Genomic DNA, 23,578 nt, shown 5'->3' on the forward strand with positions numbered 1-23,578 from the left:
TTTAAAAAATGTTTTAAATTTGTTTTATTTTTGAGAGAGAGAGAAAGGCAGAGAGATTGGGAGAGAGAATCCCAAACAGGCTCCACGCTGTCAGTGCAGAGCCCAATGCAGGGCTTAAACTCCTAAACTGTGAGATCATGAGCTGAGTTGAAACCAAGAGTTGGATGCCTAACCCACTGAGCCACCCAGTCACCCCTAAAATAACTATCATATGAAGATCTCTAACTACGAACATCTGCTATTACATACGATCCTCATATTTTATAGCTGATAAAAATCTAAAAACCATCTTTTATTTTACAACAAGAAAATGAAACATGAGAGAAGTGAAAACATAAAAGATTTTAAATAATTAGCTAGACTGGTAAAAAAAATCTAGGACTATAACAACTTTATATGGAAGATATATACAAAATATATGATATCATTTCCGATTCCCTTCATTATTACATATACTATACTCTTCAGAACAAAGTGATTATATAAATTCTTTCTAAAGGCATTACACATATACAGAAAACCTTACAGAAAATTTGCTAAAGAAAACTACAGATTTTTCTCTACATTTTTATGTATTATTCATACATCCTCTCATTTAAATCACCAAATAGCTATGTTAAGTGCTTGGTTCTGGATAAATCTGACTAGTAAGAGATCCCCACTATTTCAGCTAATTTTTTTCTTTATATATTCACATTATTCATCTTTTAGTTTGGGCAACAATAAATGTGTTTTGGGTTTTTTTGGGTTTTGTTTTGTTTTTAGGTCAGCTCTAAAAAGGAGTGAAGAGGGGTGCCTGGGTGGCTTAGTTGGTTGTAAGTCCAACTCTTGATTTCAGCTCAGGCCATGATTTCACAGTTCACAAGTTTGAACCTTACATCAGGCTTTGCAATGACAGCATGGAGTCTGCTTGAGATTCTCTCTCTTCCCTACCTGTACGTGCCTGCTCTAAGTAAATAAATACAAATTTTAAAAATCATTTTTAAAAAAATAAAAGGAGTGAAGAGATTCAGTTATAGACCTTACAAAATAAATTCCATTCATAGTTTCAACTGTGCCTTAGAGATTACAGATAATCACACTTGTACAAATGCCCCATTTTCTGGTTGGGAAAAAATGAGAATAGTAAAGGACTTGAGGTCATACAGGAATTAAGAAAAAAAAAATCTGTAGGCACAGACAATATGCACTATTAAACAACCATCAATGCTGTTAACCAGAAGCCACATGACTGGAGTGATACTTTAGAAAATAATCTTGGGGCGCCTGGGTGGCTCAGTCGGTTGAGCATCTGACTTCAGCTCAGGTCTTGATTTCAAGGTTCGTGAGTTCAAGCCCCGTGTCAGGCTCTGCGCTGACAGTTCAGAACTGGAGCCTGCTTCAGATTCTGCGTATCCCTCTCTCGCTGTCCCTCCCCCAACTTGCGCTGTCTCTCTCTTTCAGAAATGAATAAACATTAAAAAAAAAAAAATTAAAAAAAAAAAGAATCTTGGCAAGAAAAAGCACAACATTCTTAACACAGACTCTCCTTCTCTAAAGATCATATACAATATAAAGAAGAGCTTAATGTGCACATTACTCTAAATTCTAATTAGCTTAATGTGCACATTACTCTAAATTCTAGGTTAGTTTTGGAGAAGTGCTATTAAAATTTTGGCTTAAACTTCAATCAATCAGTGTCTCAATTATGAGTCACATCTTGTTCTGGCTGCGACAACTCTTGCAATTAACTGTAATAAAGTTTGCATTCTAAGGCTAAGTCCTAGTTTAGCTACTAATTAATACAGCAAATCATTAATGTCTTTTGTCTCCAGTTTGCTGTTCAAAATTCTTTCCTGGGGTGTCTGGATGGCTCAGTCAGTTGAGTGTCCTACTCTTGATTTCAGCTGAGGTCATGATTCCGGGTCCTGGGATTGAGCCACGCATCAGGGCCCAGCTGAGCATGCAACCTGTTTAAGATCTTAAGATTCTCAGGGCGCATGGGTGGCTCAGTCAGTTGAGCGTCCGACTTCAGCTCAGGTCATGATCTCACAGTCCGTGAGTTCGAGCCCCACGTCAGGCTCTGTGCTGACAGCTCAGAGCCTGGAGCCTGCTTCGGATTCTGTGTCTGCCTCTCTCCTGCTCATGCTCTGTCTCTCTCTGTCTCAAAAATAAATTAAAAAAACATTTAAAAAATTAAAAAAAGATCTTAAGATTCTCTCTCTCCCTCTGCCCCTCTCTCCTGCTTGCTCGCCCTTTCTCTAAAATAAATAAATAAATAAATAAATAAATTCTTTCCAGGTTTAACAGTATATGATTCTAAAGTTTTCATAAGGGAGTTTACTCAGCTGGAAATAAAATGCAAGGCCTTTTGTATTCACTGTCCTTCCCTACTTAGTTTACAAATAGTCCCTTTAAATGTTATCATAGAATCTTGTGATTAAAATATTCTCTGAAATTAATTTCTGCTTGTTTTAATCTAAGTAAAAAAAAAAAAAAACAACTCAAAAGAGGTATAAGTTAACTATAATTCCATTTCACTAGGTACAAAGAATGCTTTTCTTGATTTAACAAGAGGAAGATTTCGATCAGGAAGTCATTAGTATGGCAGCGTCATTAAAGGTTTTAGAGTTATAAGGCAGGAAAGGACCTTGACAACTGTTTCCTGGCCTCCAGAAAGGACTGCACTTAAAATTCTTAATCTAAACAAACAAAAGATATATAAATTATGGTGCAAAGAAATACTTTGATAAAGAGTCATATGGTTAGCAGTTTGTCATAGCATGGATGCCTGAACCTCAAAAAGACACCTTTAGCTTAAGATTTTGTAGTATTTTTCATTCCATTTTCATAAAGCAAGAAAAGATGACGAACATATGCAAGAATGCCAGCAATAGCAGTTTCACACGTCCCTTAGTGCCCCCAAAATATAATTAGGTGTAGGTACAAAAAGCAACAAGAAATGTCCAAAAAACTGGTAGTTAGCCTAACATGTTAGCAAGTTAACAAGAATCTCAGAAAATAACAAGATTCCAAACAACTCCAGGAGCACCGGTATTTTAAGTTAAACCAGAGTGAGAACCAGCTAGCTTGGTTGTCAACCCTAGGATAGTTATTATAAAATATTAATTTTAAATTATTTCTTACTATATATTTTATAATATTCTTGTCATTTGCTAAATAAAAACATGTAAAGATAATAAGTGGATTTAAAAGAAAATCTTTGAATAAAATCTACTGCAAAAGAAAATCTTAAAAATGTTTTCACTTCTATTTGCCTGAGAGTGAGGAAGATCAGTAAATTTCAAGTTTAACAGAAAGCCACCTGGAAAAACTACAGGACAAGATTTACTAGTAATTCTCCCTTCCTTTAAAGGCCAAGTGTAGGGGCACCTGGGTGGCTCAGCCGGTAAAGCATTCAACTTTGACTGAAGTCATGATCTCACAGTTCGTGAGTTTGAGCCCCACATAGGGCCCTCTGCTGTCAGCACAGAGCCCGCTTAGGATCCTCTATCCCCTCTCTCTGCCCTTCCCCTGCTTGTGCTTTCTCTCTCAAAATAAACAAACTTAGAAAAAAAATAATAAACTCAAGTGTATCACTAGGTGAGGGATCTTTTCTCCGAATCTTCTCAGTCTAACAACTTCACTTGGAAAGATGAGTAAGAACTCAGTGCTGTAAGATAGTATACTCAGGATGAGATTTACTGTTCTGCTGCTAGATGAGTTCTAGATTTCTGAGAAAGAAGAATATCCTGCAATGAACAATATACATTTTGTTGATACTTTTTAACTTCTTATATGTGTGAAGAAGCTTTTTCTTATTTAACAAGCAACAAGAATGAGGATAAAAACCACCGCATTTCATTGGAAAATGAAATCCATGTGTGCTTAAATCTAAAACAGAATTGTGTATTTGTGCAGCACAACAAAACAATCACATTTTTTGGGTGCCTGGGTGGATCAGTGGGTTAAGCGTCAGACTTTGGCTTAGGTCATGGTCTCGTGGTTTCTGAGTTTAAGCCCCATATCCAGCTCTGCTTCAGATTCTGTGTCCCTCTCTCTCTCTCTCTCTCTCCCCCTTCCCCACTCACACTCTCTCTCTCTCTCAAAAATAAACAAACATTAAAATAAATAAAAATAAATTAAAAAAACAAGCACATTTCACACTGAAAGGATAAAGTCCATTCTTTCATCTTAGTTATAAAAACATTTTGGGTGCTTTGGTGGCTCAGTCAGTTAGCATCTGGCTCTTAGTTTCCACTCAGGTCATGATCTCACACTTCATGGGTTCCAGCCCCACAATGGGCTCTGAGCTGATGGTGCAGAGCCTTCTTGGGATTCTCCCTCTCTCCCCCCATCTCTGCCTGTCCCCTGCTCGTGCTCTCTCTCTCAATAAATATAAATTTAAAAACTTTTAAAATTTACTTAAGAAAACATTTTAATGCTTGCATAGATCAAAGAAAGAGATCAAGAAACCAATGCAAGTACATAATGATTGCTAGATTCACATTACAGTTTGATGTCATTCCATAAGAAAAAATTTTAAAGCCTCTTATAAAACTGTATCTTAGGTTATATTCTTATTCATAGTATTTTGATTTATGGTTTTAATAGCCTTACTATTCGATATTGTAAATTTTTTATATCGTACATATTAATCAAAATCAATTAAATCAGGGCTACTGACTGCCTCAGTTGGAAAAGCATGTAATTCTTGATCTCAGGGTCATGAGTTTGAACCCCACAATGGGTGCAGGGATTACTCAAAAAAATAAACTTAAAAAAAATCAATTAAATCTCCTGAACCTACCTTTGGAAAAATTAAATCTCATTTTGGCATAAACATCATTTAACAGAAATTTCTTTTGTTTGCCTTTTGAGTCTTTTAACTGAACCTTTTATTCTGAAATAATTGTAGATTCACAGGAAGTTGCAAAAATAGTACAGAAAGGTTACATGTACCCTTCATCAAGCTTCCTCTAATGGTACCATGTCATAGAACTATCAAAACCAGGACACTGACATTGGTATAGTCTGCAGACCTTATTCAGGTTTTACCAGTTTTATATGCACATATTCGTGTATTGTATATAGTTCTGTGCAATTTTATCACCTTTATAGATGTATATAATACCTTATGAATTTAAAATATATGAAAATAAATAGTTTAATTATTTTAAATGGTAAACTTTGCTTGACCACCTTTTTTCTCCCCATGAATGGCTGGCTAAAAAGTCATTTTCAGAGCACCTGGGTGGCTCATTCATTTAAGCATTTGACTTCAGCTTAAGTTATGATCTCACGGTTTGTGGGTTCAAGCCCCGTGTTGGGCTCTGTGTTAACAGCTCAGAGTCTGGAGCCTGCTTCGGATTCTGTGTCTCCCTCTCTCCGTCTCTGCCCCTCCCCGACTCATTCTCTAGGTCTCAAAAATAAATAAATGTTTAAAAATGTTTTCAATAAAATAAATTTAAAAAATTTTTAAAAAGTCAGTTTCAACTTTCTTTCTTAATATTTTAATGTTTACCTTATTTCTGACAGAGAGAGAGAAAGAGAGACAGAACATGAGCAGTGGAGAGGCAGAGAGGAGACACAGAATCCAAAGCAGGCTCCAGGCTCTGAGCTGTCAGCACAGAGTCCAACACGGGGCTCGAAGTCACAAACCGTGAGATCATGACCTGAGCCAAAGTCGGCCGCTTAACCAACTGAGCCACCCAGGTGACCCTCAACTTTCAAACAGGGAAGAGAAGCTATTCTTGCACACCCATTATATGCCATGTATTACACTTCATTAGCCTATTGTATATTTGTGATAATATTTACATGGATACGATTTTTTTTTTTAAGTAGAAAGTTTTTAGAAAAAAGAAACTAACAATTCCTTTGTCTACGCTACTAACTTGTATCAAATGTAATATCCTTTCTGGGGAGGGGGATCTTCACACAAAGAGTAGGCTAAATGTTTGGACACCTTGACAAAAAATTATCATTTACTCATGGGCTCCTGGGTGGCAAGTTGGTTAAGTGTCCGACTCTTGGTTTCAACTTGGGTCATGATCTCTCAGTATGTGAGCTTAAGCCCCACGTCGAGGTCTATGCTGACAGCAAGGAGCCTGCTTGGGATTCTCTCTCCCCACCTCTCTTTGCCCCTCCCCTGCTCACGCTGCCTCTGTCTCTCTCAAATAAATATATAAATAAACTAAAAGAATTATCATTTAGTCAAAAGAACACTGATAATAATTACTGGATTATTATGTCTACAACTTAGTGATTACAATAATGTACTATAAGTTGTAGATACTATGATTCCTATATAGGAGTGTCTTAGCCTGTTCAGGCTGCCATAACAAAAAGACCATAGTCTGGGTGCCTTATAAACAATAGAAATGGATTTCTCACAATTCTAGAGGCTGGAAGTCTAAGATCAGGGTGCCAACAAAATCAAGTAAGGGTTCTCTTCTGCCTTACAGACTTTTCCTTGTACCCACATACAGGAGTAGGGAGTAATAGGAAGCTCTGTGGAATCTTTTATTAAGAGCACTATTCCCATTTATCAGGGTTCCACCCTCATAACCTAAGTACCTTCCCCAAATCCCCACCTAATACTATTACATTGGGCATTAGGATTTCAATATAATGAATTTTAGGGAGACCCAAACATTCAGACCATAACTGGGGGCAAGAAGACTTAAGAAGGCTGAGCTCAAAAAGCAAAAATTGAACCCAGTCTTCTTATATCAACTTATATAATCAACTATCAGCTTAATGTTTCTTTTTAACTATGTCAAAAGCACCTAAAATTCAATATTCCAAAACTACATTCTTGATATCTAAGGTCTTCCTCTAGTTTCTTCTTTCAGTGAATGATACCATTATCCATCCAGCTGGATAAACTGGAAGTTCAATTATCCTCGACAATTTCCTTCATTCACATGCTCCCTGCTCCATCCAATCCACCATTAAATTGTTACTTTCACCTCTAAATATTTTTGAACCCGCCCACTGTGCTCCATTTCTACTCCCAGCACAAGCTATAGAAAACTGTGACTCCTGCCTGCATGACTATAATGGTCTACTAACTGCTTTCTCCCTAGTCACTCGTGTCTTTGTCTTCTTCCAATCCATTCTCTGAATTGTAGCCAGAAGATTTTTTTTAAAAATAATTTTTAATGTTTATTTATTTTTGCGAGAGAGACAGAGAGCAAGTGGGGGAGGGGCAGAGAGAGAGGGAGACACAGAATCCAAAGCAGGCTCCAGGCTCTGAGCTGTCAGGATGGAGCCAGATGCAGGGCTCAAACTCACAAACTGCAAGATCATGACCTAAGCTGAAGTCGGATGCTTAACTGACTGAGCCACCCAGGCGCCCTGCCAGAAGATTCTTTGTAAAATGCAATTCCTTCACTCTCCTGGTTAAAATCCTTCTGTGGCCTTCCATGGCTTTTTTTAGCTCACGTCCAAAAATCTCTATGCACCCTGCCTACTTCCCCAGAACAATTTTCTGCCCTTCCCCATCTGTGCTCTGGCCACACTAAGCCTCTCAGTTCTTTGAATGAACCAGGATCCCCTTTATCTCAGAAACTTTGTACCAAGCTGTTTTCTCCAACATCACATAATTAAATGCCACCCATTCTTCAGTTCTCATATACTTGCTTCAGGAAATTTTCCTTCATCTCCCAGACTAGATTCCTTTCATAGTCCTCTGGACTTTTCCCTCACAGCGTTTATAATAATATATTTGTGTGATTATTTGATTAATGTCTGTAAGTTCCATGATGGCAAGAACTAAGTGTTTTTGTTGTAGTTTTGTTTTGAACATATCTCCCCAATACTTATAACAATGCCTGACCTATATGGTAGGCAACTAACAAATATGTAGTTCAACAAATGTTGAGTTAATTAATGAATGGAAGGGAAAATAGCTCCATCGAGTTTAAATCAATAAATGACATTAAAACCTTTTAATAAAGCAAACATAAAAATTGGACTTGTATTTTGGAAACATAATCCTGGTCGCACAATGGAAGACTGATTTAAGAGGGGAGAGATTTGCACAGGGGAGTATGGTCAGGAGGCTACAGTATAGATGAGAAATGGTAAGAGCTCAAACTAAGGCAGTGTCAGTAGAGAAGGAAGAATAGATTCATTATACAGTTATTCTGGAGCTAGTCTGAAATAGTTGATGACCAACTCAATATTGAAAAAGTGAAAGAGAGACTAGAGACAAGTTTCTGCCCTTTGGCAAGAGGAACTATATCACAAACATTAAGTCACTTTCACTTTAGTACCTTCCCTGTTTTCAATATTAGTCAATTAATCTATCAATAAATATTTATGAATTACTTAGCTTATTTCTTTAATGCCCTGACAGTGATATAAAAAAGTGAGATACTTTGAGGAGTTTTTGTTTGTTTTTTTTTTTACTTTGAGGAGTTTACAATCTAATTGATAGTACTATATATCCAAACAATGGAACATTATTCATCCAGAAAAGGGAACAGTTACTAATACAAGCTGCAACATGGATGAAACTTAAAAACATTACTTTGAGTACTGAGTAAAAGACACCAGACAAAAAAAGTCACATATTATCCCACTTACATGAATGTCCAGAATAGGCAAACCTATAGGGACAGAAAGTAAATTAGTGGTTGCCAGAGGCTGGGAGACAATGGAGAATAACTAAAAATAGGTATAGGTTTGCTTTTTTGAAGTGATGAAATGTTCTAGGGTTAGACAGTGGTGGTGGATGCACAACTTTATAAATAAACTAAAAACCACTGAGTTGTATGCTTTCAAAGGGTGAAGTTTATGGTATATAAATTATATCTCAATTTAAAAATCTAATTTAGATAGCACGTAACATAAAACCCTATTAGTACTGTAAAACACGCTCTTCTGTAGGTATATGACAATGCAAACTGCCAAGTGATCACAGGTGCCAAAGGAGTAAATAGGCCTAAGTTACCAGAGAGGTGGTCAGGAAGGCTATGTAGAGGTAGAACCTGAATTTGGCTATGAGGGATAATGGGATCAGCAGTGAAGGAATGAGAAGAGAAATCATTCCAACGAAAAGAAATGGCAGGGAGAAAGGCATAGAAGCTGCAGGCTTCTGTTAGGCAGAGTTTATCTCCAAAAGCTGCATAAGATACAGTGGGGACAAATTGTTAAGAGTATAAAATATCAAGTAAAAATCAAACTTGTCTTTAGAAGTTATGCATATTCTGCAGAATCTGGATCCTGTGACATGCTCTTCACAAAAGGCTTTTGGTGTTCACTCAGTTTGGAAAATCCTGTATACTACAACCCCCACTTGAGTTTAATTTTTTTTTTTTAATTTATTTTTCGAGAGAGAGAGAGAGAGCAAGCAGGGAGGGACAGAGAGAGGAGAGAGAAAATCCAAAGCAGGCGCCACACTGTCAGTGCAGAGGCCATCACATGGTCGATCTCACAAACCGTGAGATCATGATCTAAGCCAAAATCACGAGTTGAATGCTTAACTGACTGAGCTACTCAGGTGCCCCAAAGGCTCTGGGAGTTCTACATTAAGGAAACTCGTTTACCTTAGGTTAACACATCACTTGTCATGTGTCAAATTTATGTTGTCATGGAACCTCCCCCACTGGGCAACACTGCTGAAGATGGAAGGAAGCAAGCAAAATGCCAAAGAGTAGGGATTCTGGATGCTGAGGAAACAGGAAATAACAGAGATAGTATGGCTGTGACTTAAAAATTTAATTTAAAATCCTGTAATTTAGGAGGGGACCTGTGATGGTAGAGATGTAAAAAACAGAGAAGAAAGAGAAAATGCTAGAGAGAAAAAGTGAAGAGAAAGAAAAGTTCCACAAAAGGCAAGAAGATATGGGCATAAAAGCACTAGTAGAGGGTTATCCTTTTAGAAAAGAGGAAAGAAACCTTTTCTTTAAGATTTGCAGGGAAGATGAATGTTTCCATATAGATACAAAGATACTTAGAGGTACAAAAATATGAAGATGAGAAAATGTCTATCCAGTGGCTTACATCATCTTTCTTGCTTAGTTGTCTGTGTTCATGACTTTCCAACTACTTGTTTAATTCTGTTGAATTAGTACTGGCTTCAGTTTTAGAAGCACAACACCTTTATCTTAATCAAAAAGTATCACATGGTCATTCATTCATCACTAACTGAATTCCTGCTATGTGCTGGGCTCAGTGCTAGGCAGTGGGTATGAGTAAAGCACGGCTTCTAACCCTGAGAATCTCATGGTCTAAATCAGCATTGTTTTAGGTCTGTGAAGATTAATAACTATAAGACATGGACGGCCTCCAGCATGTATTGTACTGGCACAGTTCTTAAGTGAAAGCTCTTTCCCCTTTCAACTGGAAGAACGCCTACTTATCCTCCAAAATATACCTGATCTGTCCCCAAATACTTCCTTGATCCTTTCCTGCAGTTAACCACTTCCTCCTTTGAACAATACTTTCTATAGCATTTATTATGTACAATGAAATTTATCTCTTATTAGACCATTTCTTGGTGCCAGGGACTTCCTCATATGCAGACCCTTACACATGGAGGCACTTATTCCATCCTATATATATAAAACATTATCTATCCTTCAAAGTTAGGCAAATTATCATCTCCATTAAACTATCCGTGATCTTACAGCTAGAAAAAATTTCCTCCTCTTCTAATCATTCATAACATTCTTTTAAAAAAAAAAATTTTAAACATTTATTTATTTTTGAGACATAATCATTCATAACCTTCTAAATCAGTGCTTCTCAAGCTTTAATGTGCATATGAATCACAGCAGGATCTTTTTAAAATGCAAATTATGATTAAGTCAGACTCTGTATTACTAAGTGCTCAGGACATAAACCAGGCAAAGAATTACTTATTTATCTGATACGAAATAAAGTCAAAGGATCCCTAAAAACTTCTATGCTACACTTTACATATACATAATGGTATCATTACACTGTTGCATTTATACACATGCATTTCAGTACTGCTTTTGGATATAGTTTTATACCATAGACTTGAATGATTCAGCCTGGGTTTCACTACTCATTTATTGGCTGATTCACACATAGCTCATGCGTTTTTAACTTGTACTTATGGAACTTGCTTTTATACACATTATTTTAAATAACTCACATTATGTATGCTATTCATTAAAAATTTTTCATTAAAAAATTTTTTTTCAAATAAGTAATCTCTGCACCCAACATGGGGCTCAAACTCACAACCCCGAGGTCTAGAGTAGCATGCTCTATGATTCAGCCAGCCAGCGTCCCTGCTTTTCATTTTATAGAAGACAATATGGAAGTTTATAGAAACTCTGTAACTCGCCCGATATCACATCACTACTATAAGGCTCAGGACTTTAACTGAAGTCTGCTGGCTCTAAATCCAGCAGTTTTTTAGTTACACTATACAAAATGTGCTAAGTTTTATAGTCCCAAGTATCAATGTCATAGGAGATAAAAGAAAGGAAGAATCATTTATCCCTTCAACAATTATTTTATGATGTTTATAGTCTGGATTCTGTGGCAGGTGCTGGGACACAGAAACAACCAGGGAAGTCTGTTTCTGAGGGACAGTTAAGCAAGGTTTCCCCAAGGAATGAGCATGCCAGTTCAGTGTTAATTCTCAACTTCAGGTAAGGAGCAGAAAGGCATTCAAAGCCTGGGGACTAGGATATGTATAGGTGTGGAGACAAACACTGAGTGAGGCACATTTTAGAACAAAGGATATGTGTGCGTAAATAGTATAGATAGGTATCATTAAGAAAGACCTGGACAGAATCTAGAAGGAAGGTACACTGAAAACACTCATGGTTAGAGAAAAGGCAGGAAAAGGGAGAAGAAAGAAATTACATGATATGCTTAAGAACCAGGGAAAAGACCTGGAGTTACAGAGTCAAATTTTCATGTTAGAGAACAATAAAAACTAAGTGTGGGGCCAGTTAATAATGAAAAATAAGCAGCAGCAGCATTGCTAACATGTACCAAGCTCTTAACTCCACCAGATACGGTACTAAGTGCTGTGCATTTGCAAAATATTTGAGCACTGTGTATTAATTCCCATTTTGTATATGAGAAAGTTGAAACTAAGAGAGGCTAAATGACTTGGGCAATATCATATAGACAGTAACTGGCAAAACCAGGATGCAAACCCAGGACTCTTAACACTATTCTTCAGATACACTATTCAATTTATAAAAATATTTAAGAAAGCAGCATCACAATTTCCCTAGCTCTTAATTCAGATCCTTCATGTAGAGGTTACTGAACTTCTCTAAGCCTCATTTTCATGACAAAATACAAGAATAATGAAGCTCAGCAGAATTCTTATAAGGATCAAACAAGTTATTTGCTTAAAATACTCTATAAATTTAAACTGTACAATGTTATATACGCCTGAGGGTATTATTAGACATATATCTATCCTTGTCTATACATCCTCGGTATATAGGAAGCGTAGGTATCCTTAAAAGGCTAAATGGAGAAGTTCGAATAAACCTTATATCCGTTAGGTTTACTTATTCCAGGCTTCTTGGTTTCGTGTACAGAGTCAGAGGGTTTGCTTGTTATATCATTGTTAGAATTCTTAGGTGTATTTAAGAGAGGTTATTCCAGGGGCGCCTGGGTGGCTCAGTCGGTTGAGCGTCCGGCTTCGGCTCCGGTCATGATCTCTCGGTCTGTGGGTTCAAGCCCCGCATCTGGCTCTGTGCTGACAGCTCAGAGCCTGGAGCCTGTTTCGGATTCTATGTCTCCCTCTTCCTCTGACCCTCCCCTGTTCATGCTCTCTCTCAATCTCAAAAATAAATAAATGTTAAAAAAATTTTTTTTTTAAAAAAAGGGAAGTTATTCCTGGGGGCAGGGGGAGGATAGGAAACATATATACATAAATACACGAGTTTGAACAAGAATTCAAAATTTTTGAACAATTCAAAAGGCCATTTTTTTAAGGTCTGGAAAATTAAATTTGATATTCCTCCCGAAGCACTATGCTACCAAGTATAGATTAAACAAATCGAAATCTTTTGCGTTGCTGTATTTCACCAAATATTCATATTAGCTTTATTTATATATTTATTTAAAAAAATTTTTTTAATGTTTATTTATTTTTGAGAGAGACAGAGACAGTATGCGAGTGGGTTAGGGGCAGAGAGAGAGGGCGACACAGAAGCTGAAGCAGGCTCCAGGCTCTGAGCTGTCAGCACAGAGCCCGATGTGGGTCTCGAACTCACAAGCTGTGAGATCATGACCTGAGCTGAAGTCAGACGCGCAACCGACTGAGCCACCCAGGTGTCCCTATTCATATTAGCTTTAAAATAAATGTATCAGCTATGTTCTCCACGATAAATAAAAATTTTATTTTCCATTTTAAGTTACGACCAAAACTACAATATTATTTTTTAAACAACGCCACTGAGAAATCAAAACAAGGAAAACAAAACAAAGGAAAATAAGCTATACTAACTGATGCACTCTGAAATCAGATTTCTGAGCAAACGTTAGGCTCTCTAGATTGAAATTTCTACAGCTTTATGCATACTTTTTTTTTTCATATAGGGCAGTAAGTCTAGTCGTTGGCAAATAATTGGTGTATACAGTCTAATAAAATTCGAAACCGACTAGCAGAGAAACAGGTCAGAAAGAGTCTGGTAAGGAACAGAGAAAAGGAGGAAAAACTTTCCTACGATGTAGGAAAAGAAAAATCTCTCCGGCACAACGGCTTCCTCACAACAGCACAAGGAAATACGTAGATGCCCTTGGGGACACCTAACTGTATTACAAGAACTTTCAAACAAACTTGGGCCCGCTTCTCTGAATATTGAGGTCAAACACTACACAACAGGAGGAAAACTGGGACGTAGGCAGGATATCGGAGTCCATACAAAACACGAACTCCTCTAAGAAGTTTGTATTCGCAGTGCCGAATCTAACATCGGCATCAAGTTCTCTCTCGGTAAATAAGAGAGGAACACAGCTCTCCTACCTCGTTTTCATTCTTTGACACCCACCCTCGCCAACTGGACCACTCCTTTTTTGATTAACAGCAAGTCATTGCAGAAATAAAATCTTACGGTTCCGTGGGCCCCGCTGAGGTGTGGGGAGAGCCAGAAGCCAAGTGAGTAATTTGGAACGCCTTCCCAAAGCCCTCCGTCCACTCAGGCCCCCTCGGAAGGCCGGGCAGGCGCAGAGGGCTCGAGTCCCCAGGCGGCTCCCTGCCGGTCCCCACCCGGCCGCAACCGCCTCGGCACCACAAAGAGCCCACCGCGTCGCACCCCGCGTCCACCTGGGGCTCAGGCTCACCTTCCGCGTCTGCCGAAGAGACAAAGGTGAAGTCCCCGTTCGAGGGGGAATACGCCGGGGGTGGGCCCGGCGGCTGCATCTCGCGGCCCCTCCGAGCCAGCGGCGGTGGAGGAGGCTGCGGCTGGGCCCAGGCCCCAAGGCGGCCGCGACACCGGCCCGCACGCGCGCCCTACGGTGAGGCCCGCGAGCCGGGAGGTGCAAGCTGGGAGCGAGGCCGGAGACGAGCTGCCCCCGAGTCTGCCCCACCAAAGTCTCTTAGGTGGCGGCCGCCCAAACACCACGACGCCGGCGCTCTGACAGGACCATAACAGTGACAGCGCCCCTTGGATTGGCTCTTTGTAATGTGCTCTCCCATTGGCTCCTGGAGGAAGGTTCCGATTGGGTCTGCCCATTGTTGATTCCGGAAGTTGACCCAAGGACAGGAAGTTCACTTCTAATTGGTGGGACCTCTAGGTTTCCACAGCTCTTCTTGGCTGCTATTTTTTACTTGACGTGTCTTCTCTTGTGGCTTTTCTTTGTTTCTTTCGTCCGTTTTTGTTAACTGGACAAATTCTAAAAATATTTTAGAGCTAGGAACATTTCTGGAGGTCTAGGATCCCCAGATTGCGTTGTCTTCAGTCATTAAGTAATTGTAATAACATTTTGACTGAATTATATATCATCCCTGAGAGTCATGTGTGAAAGGAAGGGGGCTGCACTGGATAATAAAAAAGAAGATAAGTTGTAAATTGCTACCTAGAAACTAGGGCTGTCATCTAGACACACTTGTGTATTTATGAGAGAGACAACTGAGGCCAGAAAAGAGAAGTACCCTAATGGAGGGTACTCAAATCTCCTGACTTCTAGTTCAGGGCTCTATTCGCTACAAGGCCCTGTCTGTTGATACACTTACCAAAGTTTACAAACTCATCTAGGTTTTTTGTTTGGTTTGTTTTATTTTAGAGAGAGTGGGAGGGTAGGAGGGAGAGGGGCGAGGGGTTAGAGAGAGAGAGAATCCCAAGCAGATTCTATGCACAGAGGGTGATGTGGGGCTCGATTTCAGGAATTGTGAGATCATGACCTGAGTGAAAATCAAGAGTCCTACACTCAAGGGACTGAGCCACCCAGGTGCCCCACCCACTGAGGTTCTTAAATCTTTAAATATATATACTTAAATTTAATGTCCAAGCTACATAACCATGGCTTCCAATTTGGAAGGAGAGGGTTTGAGGATATATCATGAGACAGACTTGCAGAGATGCATGATGCATAAGCAGTAGAGCAATGGGAAGGCATGGCCATTAATGTGTAAAAAGGAATATTGATATTTTTTGCATAGGAGGTAACAAGTTGGTACTTAAAGGATGAGCAAAAACTTGCTGGCAAAGAGGATGGGTTGTGGGGCGGGGGGAGTGTGCTGTCAGCTTGGGTCAGAACATTCCAGAAACCATTTAATGGACTTGGGAAACTGGAAGTCATTTAGTTTACTTGGAGCTTATATTTCATAGGAGAGAATGGGTACAGATGAGATTGCATGAATAGGTAAAGAAGAAATCATGAATAATCTTACCTGCTATTCAAAGGATTAGCTTTTCTTCATGGAAGTATTGGAGGAACCATTAAAGGAGTTAGAGCAAAGGAATAACATATCAGATATCCTTGTTAGAATTATTACTTAAAATATCCACAGTAGTAGGTATTTTGACTTGAAGAGCAGAGACTTGTTTTTTTTTTTTTAGTTTATTCATTTCTGCAAGTGAGAGAGAGTGGGGGAGGGGCAGAGAGAGAGGGAGAGAGAGAATCCCAGGCAGGCTCTGCACCGTCAGCTCAGAGCCCAATGCAGGGCTCGAACCTACAAACCATGAGATCATGACCTGAACCAAAACCAAGAGTCAGACACTTAACTAAGCCACCTAGGCACACCTGGAGATCAGAGACTTGTATGAGACTTTTGCAGAAATAAAAGTAAATTGTGGATGAGGGTTGCAACATTGGGGATGGAAAAGAGGAAGCCCATATGAGACATATTAAGTTTAGGAACTCACAGGACTTAGTGATCAAAGAGAAGAGATTTGGAGTGAAGAAGAGGAAAGAGCCTAGCGTGACTTCATGTTTCTTGCTTAGGTGGTTGGAAGTGTTATTTATTAAGTGAGTAAATAAAAGAGGACCTAGTTTGGGGAGAAGGGAAAGTTTTGAACAACCTGCACTAGAACATGCAGGTTGAGCTGTCTAGTTATTCTTTGGTAATAATGACCCCGTGCACAGTGTAGCATTGTAATTATCAATGTATGGTTGGTAATTGCATCTATGAGTACAGAAGAGATTTCCCAGTAAGAGTGTAGTGAGTGAGAGAAGAGTGCCAAGAGTGATACTCTCCGGAATACCAATATTTAAAGGCAATCTAGGAGGGGGTTGGGCTACAAAGGAGGTGAGATGAGTTGCAGTTTAAAATAGGATGGTCAGGATAGGCAAAATTGGGAAAGTCACATTTGAGCAAAGATTTGAAGGATGTGATCATTTGTACTGGGTCCACTCAGTTAAGTTGGAACTGATTCCTATAATCCATTTTCCCATATGCCTTTAGGCTAGAGTTTCTCAAAAGAAGAGTTTGCACAAGATTTGTAAGGTACAAATGAAGCAGTAGCCATTGCACTCAGTAGGTTGAGCCTCCAACTTTCGGTCAGGTCATGATCTCGTGGTTTACAGGTTCAAGCCCCGGGTCGGGCTCTGTGCTGACAGCTCAGAGTCTGGAGCCTGCTTCAGATTCTGTGTCTCCCTCTCTCTCTATTCCTCCCCTGCTCATTCTCTGTCTCTCAAAAATAAATAAATGTTAAAAAAATTAAAAAATAAATAAATAAAAATGTCTACAAGGAAGGAAAAAAAACCACTCCACAATTGCAACAGAAGAGCAGTTCCTCATTCTGATGATGGACATATGTGGTAGGCAGAATAATGACCCCCAAAGATGTCCAATCCTAATACCCAGAACCTCTGACTATGTTATGTTACATGGCAAAGGATAATTAAGACTGCAGATGGAATCTTTGCTACTAGTGTTAACAAAGGTCTTTAATGTGATATGAAAAGCACAAATCATAAAAGAAATGGTGACTTGAACTTCACAAAATTTAAAAACTGCTGACGACATTAAGTCAATGAATGAAAAGACAAACCACAGACTGGGAGGAAATATTCACTATCCATATATCTGACAAATGATTTGTCTTTAGAATACTTAGATAATTTTTATAAATCATTGTCATTAAAACATGGAAGAAAAATTCACAGATATATTTCATGAAAGAAGATATTCATTTGGCCAATAAGCACATTAAGGGCGCCCAACATCATTAGTCACAATGGAAATGGAAATTATCACCACAATGAGATACCACTGCAGACTCATTAGAAAAGCTACATTTAACAGGACTGATAATACTAAGCATTGGAGAGGTTGTGGACCAACTGGAACTCTAACACATAAGGACAACTGTTTGGCAGTTTTTAAAAAATTTTTTTAATGTTCATTTATTTTTGAGACAAACAGAGAGAGAGTGGAGACACTCTCCACTGAGGGGCAGAGAGAAAGGGAGACACAGAATCCCAAGCAGGCTCCAGGCTCTGAGCTGTCAGCACACAGCCCAACATGGGGCATGAACTCACAAACCGTGAGATCATGACCCTAGCTAAAATCGGGGACTTAACCGACTGAGCCACCCAGGTTCCCCTGCTTCTCCTTTATAAGGACATTTGTGATCACATTTAGAACTCATCCAGATAATCCAGGACTAGGTCCCCATCTCAAGATCCATATCTACAAAAATACAACATTTACGATCTCCAGGGGTTAAGACCTGATACATTTGGGTAGCCCACTATGTTCACATTTCTACGTTTCCCCTTTTTATCCTGTATTATATAATTTGTTATTAAAAAGCAATATGAGTTTATTACAGAAAATTAGAATATACAGATAAGCAAGCAAAGAAGAAAAATTTTAATTACCATAATCCTACCTCTCCCCAGACTATTTATATAGTTCTTTCTCCATGAACATACATTTACATTAAAATTTAGGGGGTGCCTGGGTGGCTCAGTTGGTTAAGCATCTGACTTTGGCTCAGGTCATGATCTCGCGGTTCTTGAGTTCAAGTTCTGCACCCAAGTCTCTGCTGTCAGCATAGAGCCTGCTTCAGATCCTCTGTTCCCCTTTCTCTGCCCCTAGCCTGCACTCTCTCCCTCTCTCTCTCTCTCAAAAATAAATAAACACACACAAAAAATTTAAAACCCAGCCAGTAGCACAGCCCTTGATCTCACATCAGAGAAACCCAGCTCACAAGCTGGAAAAGACTGCTGTTACTCCCATAGAAAACCCGATATGCAGAAAATGATTTAGGGGACAACTTAGATATCCCCCTCTGTCAGGTGAACGTCAGAGTGCTCTTTTTGAACTAGGCAGTTAAGGAACATAAAAAGTTCATGGTAGTTTGTGCAAAGATAGAGGAAAGATTACACAAGAGTGTCATTTTCAAGAGAACTTCCGGGAGATTTCTCCATTTCCAGAGCTGAATGTCAACTGGCTTCCTGGAGTCTGTGATCACAAGGTTTGAACGTGTGTGTGTCAGTGGAACCTATGGCTCTTCACATTCAGGAGAATGTCCCATGCATCCATTTGCTCTGTGCTAATGTTGCCCAGGACCCTGATGACCGAGAATATACATGTGCTAGAAGTCTGCTGGGATCCATGGCACGGGTGGCCGTGACTGCAATAGCAATATGCTTTAGCCAACCCGACTGGCTCATTTAATTTCTCTCTCACTCATTTAATCATAAAAATTAGAAATTAAATGTTCAAAAACACTTTGCTTCATTTTAGCTATAGAATAAATAAACCAACAGAAGTAAGACTGCTGTGTTGTGAATAATGAGTATAGTGTCTCATGAGTAATTCCTTTCCTGATGCGAATTTCTAGCTATTGTGCCTTTAAGGTTCACGGTCAGCTTCTTTCCCTTGCTACTTCTACTTCCTCTCATCTTCCCTTTCTGAACTGGTAGTTTTGGTATCCAAACCATTCTTACTACACTTTGGAAAAAAAAAAAGGGAACTTATGTTGGCCCTTCTCTTACAATCCCCTACCACAGGGGCAGGGAGACATCCAACCCACACAACACTTTACGTGAAACAGGAAGCTAATAAGAAGAAACGTTATTTTGAAAGCCTCTTTTGATCCACCAAGAAGAGGGCAACTGGATTGCTCAGCCAGGTAACATGGGGAGAGAGAAGGGGGCTTTAGGTGGGTTTCAGAATCAAATACTAAACTGTGGGTTTACATTCAATTAAAGCTTGGGTGTGGGGATATAAAAGGCTTACCACTGAAGAATGTGCTTTTGCATGGCTGGCTGGATTTGACTGCTGGGAAACTTTTAGGGGTGTTAGCCTGGTCTGCTGGGGTGTCATGAGATTACTTGGAATTGATGCTAAATGCACATTAAGTCAGAGAGGTGTGTTTTTCTATGAGACAAAGTGAAGGAAAGGACTTTGAAAAATACTTGTTGGACTTATAGAAAGGAAACCTACTCTTTTTCCTAAAAGTGTTGTTAGAGTCATAGGTCAGAACTGAAAAGGCCTGGGGGTGGGGGAGCTACGTAGTCCCTTCAGCCTCTGAATTCCTGACAAGAAAGCTGATATCTGGAGAGAGAAGTGAAGGAAACTGCTGTTCACAGGACATCTATTATTGACAGTACTGACAGGGTCTCTACATACTTTCTCTCAGTTAATCCTTACAACCCTAGTTTAGAGAGGTGGAAACTGGCAGAGAGTTTAAATGACTGCTTCAGGGTGCCTGGTTGGCTCAGTTGGTTAAGTAACCTACTCTTGATTTTGGCTCAGGTCATGATCTCACTGTTCATGGGATTGAGCCCTGCATCAGGCTGCTTGGAATTCTCTCTCTCTCTTTAAATTAATAAACTTAAAAAAAAAAAAAAAAAGATAGAACCACGTCTCCTGTCACTCTCTTAAGAGTTGGGCAAACTTCTCCGCTGTTTTTTTTTTTTTTTAACATTTTTTATTTATTTTTTGGGACAGAGAGAGACAGAGCATGAACGGGGGAGGGGCAGAGAGAGAGGGAGACACAGAATCGGAAACAGGCTTCAGGCTCCGAGCCATCAGCCCAGAGCCTGACGCGGGGCTCGAACTCACAGACCGCGAGATCGTGACCTGGCTGAAGTCGGACGCTTAACCGACTGCGCCACCCAGGCGCCCCACTTCTCCGCTGTTTTATAGTCTGCTCAGGCCACCATCACAGAATACCACAGAAACAGAAAGCATTTTTCTCACAGTTCTTGAGGCTACAGTTCAAGATCAAAGTGTCAGAAGTTTTGGTTTCCCCTGAAACCTTTGTTTTCAAAAAAAAAATTTCTTTAATATTTATTTTTGAGAGAGAGACAGAGCATGAGTGGGAGAGGGGCAGAGAGAGAAAGGGAGACACAGAATCCAAAGCAGGCCCCAGGCTCTGAGCTGTCAGCTCGGAGCTCCTCGCAGGGCTCGAACCCACAGACCGCAAGATCATAACCTGAGCCAAAGTCAGATGCTTAACCAACTGAGCCACCCAGGTGTCACCTGAAACCTTGGTTTTCAGACGGCTGCCTTTTCACTGTGTCCTCACATGGTCTCCACTGGGCAAGAATCCCTGGGGTCTCTCTTTGCGTGTACAAATCTTACCTTCTTATAGGACCCCAGTCAGATTAGATTAGGGCCCACTCTCATTTAACTTAATTACCTCTTTACAGGCCTTATTTCCAAATAGTCATAGAGTGAGTACTGGGGGTTAGGGCTTCAACATATGGATTTTGGGGAACATAATTCAGCTATAACACTAATACTAAGAATAATATTTTCTAGTATCTAAACTGAATATGAATTTTTGGCAACTTCAGAATCAGCTGAGATGCCTGCCTGATGATCCACGTAGCAATTTTAATTCATTATTTTAGCAGACAAAGTGACTGATGGCCAACTCAGGGACTAGCTTATTGTGTTTACATGTGAATATAAGGATCTTCTTGGCTCCTTCCTCTATCTTCTTCCTCTTGTCTGTTCTCAGTGAACTCTGACTCAGTCAGTGGAGGTCTGATACCTCCAAGACCCATACCTTTTTTGTGGGGGTAGAAAGGGAGGGAAGAAACTATAGTAGCTCCTGTTTACTGAGTCTTTTCTGTGTACTAAGGCCTCCCAGTTTAACGGTGGTAGAGCTGGAATTTGCACTCAGTCCTGACACCAAAATAGGCCCTTGCTCACACTCACGTGCTATCCTCATCCTTGCTTCCAGGCTGTAACCCCCCATGGCTCCTTCTCTATGCTGCCCCTCTGCCTAGAAATACCCTTCTGCCTTTACTGCCTGGTGAACTTTGGTTTCCTTCCAAACAACTCAAAAGTAATCTCTTCCAGGCAGAATTAAATATCCCTCCACAGGGGTTGCTCTAGAACACTGACCTTCAAAACTGCATTGACTGCCACTCGCAATAAGAAATACATCTTCTAAGGGCGCCTGGGTGGCTCAGTCGGTTGAGCGTCCTTCTTCAGCTCAGGTCATGATCTCGTGGTCTGTGAGTTTGAGCCCCACGTCGGGATCTGTGCTGACAGCTCAGAGCCTGGAGCCTGGTTTGGATTCTGTGTCTCCCTCTCTCTCTGCCCCTCCCCTGCTCATGCTCTGTCTCTCTCTCTGTCAAAAATAAACATTAAAAAAAAAATTTTTTTTTAAAGAAATACATATTCTATCACTACCCAGTGCCAGGGTACATAAATAATTGAAATAAAACGTTCATGTGTTCTGATAGTTTTAATTCTATTTCATTAAAAATATATATCCTAAGGCACCTGCCTGGCTCAATCAGAGGAGCATGCGACTCTTAATCTTGGGGTTGTGTATTCGAATCCCACATTGGGTGTAGACATTACTTAAAATAAAAACAGAAATAAACTTAAAAAAATTAAAAAACTAAAAATATATATACTAATTGTAACCCACTTAAGTTACTATCATGACCTGCTAATGAGTTGGCCGATTTGAAAAACTGCTCACGAAGATACTCTTTCTCGTTTTGACAACTTTTCTTGTTTCTCTCATCTCTGAAAGCCTCAGATCCTCCAGCTCTACATATAAATGTGCTGGGGTCCAGTTCTTTTCTGATACTGGTTCCTGAGAGGTTTCTGATTATCAGTTTCTACTCCTTCTGGGTTTCTACTCCAGGAAGTAGGACTTTCTGTATCTTCCTGTCTTTCTCTCCAGCCTGGGGGGCACCTGTTTGCCCCAATTCTCTGACAGATCTAAAAAGAAGTGTTGATTTTCAGTTTAGGCAGTTACTTTTTACTTGGTATGCAGATGGAGTAATGACTTCTTTATACGCCAGACCATAAAACAGAAGTCAAAAAGGCTTCCTTTAAAAAGAGAAAGCAATAAGGGTGCCTGGGTGTCTTAGTTAAGCGTCCAACTCTTGCTTTCGGTTCAGGTCATGATCTCATGGTTTGTGAGGTTGAGCCCTGCATCAGGCTCCGTGCTGAGCATGGGGCCTTCTTGGGACTCTCTCTCTCTGCCTCTCCCTTGCTCACACACTCTCTCTCTCTCTCAAAATAAATAAAACATTAAAAAAATAGAAATCAATAATTTTTTTAACATCTATTTATTTTTGAGAGACACAGAGAAACAGAGTGTGAGCAGGGTAGGGGCAGAGAGAGAAAGAGACACAGAATCCGAAACAGGCTCCAGGCTCAGAGCTGTCAGCACAGAGCCCAATGCGGGTCTCAAACTCATGAACCTTGAGATCATGACCTGAGCTGAAGTCAGACACTTAACCGACTGAGCCACTCAGGCGCCCCAAGAGAAATCAGTAAAACTTTAAATTTATATGGAAATGCAAACAGTTCTTAAAAAAAAAAATTGAAGAGTTTACACTACCTGATTTCAAGACTTATTATAAGGATGCAATAATCAAGACAGTGTGATAATGGCATAAGAACAGACATATAAATCAATGGAACAGAAGCAGAATCCAGAAGCAGATTCACAAATTCAATGGGTAAAGGATATTTTTTTCAACCAATCATGCTGGAAAAATTGGACATCTCTATGGGGAAAAAAACAAACTTCAACTCATCATCTTCATAAACAAAAACTATCCCCAAATGGATCAATGACCTAAATGTAAAAGCTAAAATTATAAAACCTCTACAAGAAAACTTAGGTGAAAATCTTTGTGGCTTGGGATAACAATGATTTTGTAGATAGGACACAAATAGCATGAACCAAAGAAGAAAAAATTA

At 39.6% G+C, this 23,578-nt stretch overlaps 2 protein-coding genes across 3 annotated transcripts in view; one reads left to right on the forward strand and one right to left on the reverse strand.

Moving 5' to 3' along the window:
* The window catches only part of YIPF4 (Yip1 domain family member 4), a 29,746-nt gene extending 15,146 nt beyond the window's left edge, over positions 1-14,600 (reverse strand). The window contains exon 1 of the mRNA XM_019447954.2: positions 14,281-14,600. Within this exon, the coding sequence (XP_019303499.1) occupies positions 14,281-14,359 (79 nt within the window). The 5' untranslated portion in view covers positions 14,360-14,600. The remainder of the gene's footprint in view (positions 1-14,280) is intronic.
* Positions 14,601-19,355: 4,755 nt separating this feature from the next.
* NLRC4 (NLR family CARD domain containing 4) overlaps positions 19,356-23,578 on the forward strand; it is a 37,510-nt gene continuing 33,287 nt past the window's right edge. For both annotated transcript variants that reach the window (XM_019447983.2, XM_019447973.2), the window contains exon 1: positions 19,356-19,523. The gene's annotated coding sequence lies outside the window, so the exon portion shown is untranslated. The remainder of the gene's footprint in view (positions 19,524-23,578) is intronic.

The sequence above is a fragment of the Panthera pardus genome, unplaced genomic scaffold (assembly GCF_024362965.1).
Source record: "Panthera pardus isolate Hobbes unplaced genomic scaffold, ASM2436296v1 HiC_scaffold_26, whole genome shotgun sequence".
Taxonomy (NCBI): Eukaryota; Metazoa; Chordata; class Mammalia; order Carnivora; family Felidae; genus Panthera; species Panthera pardus.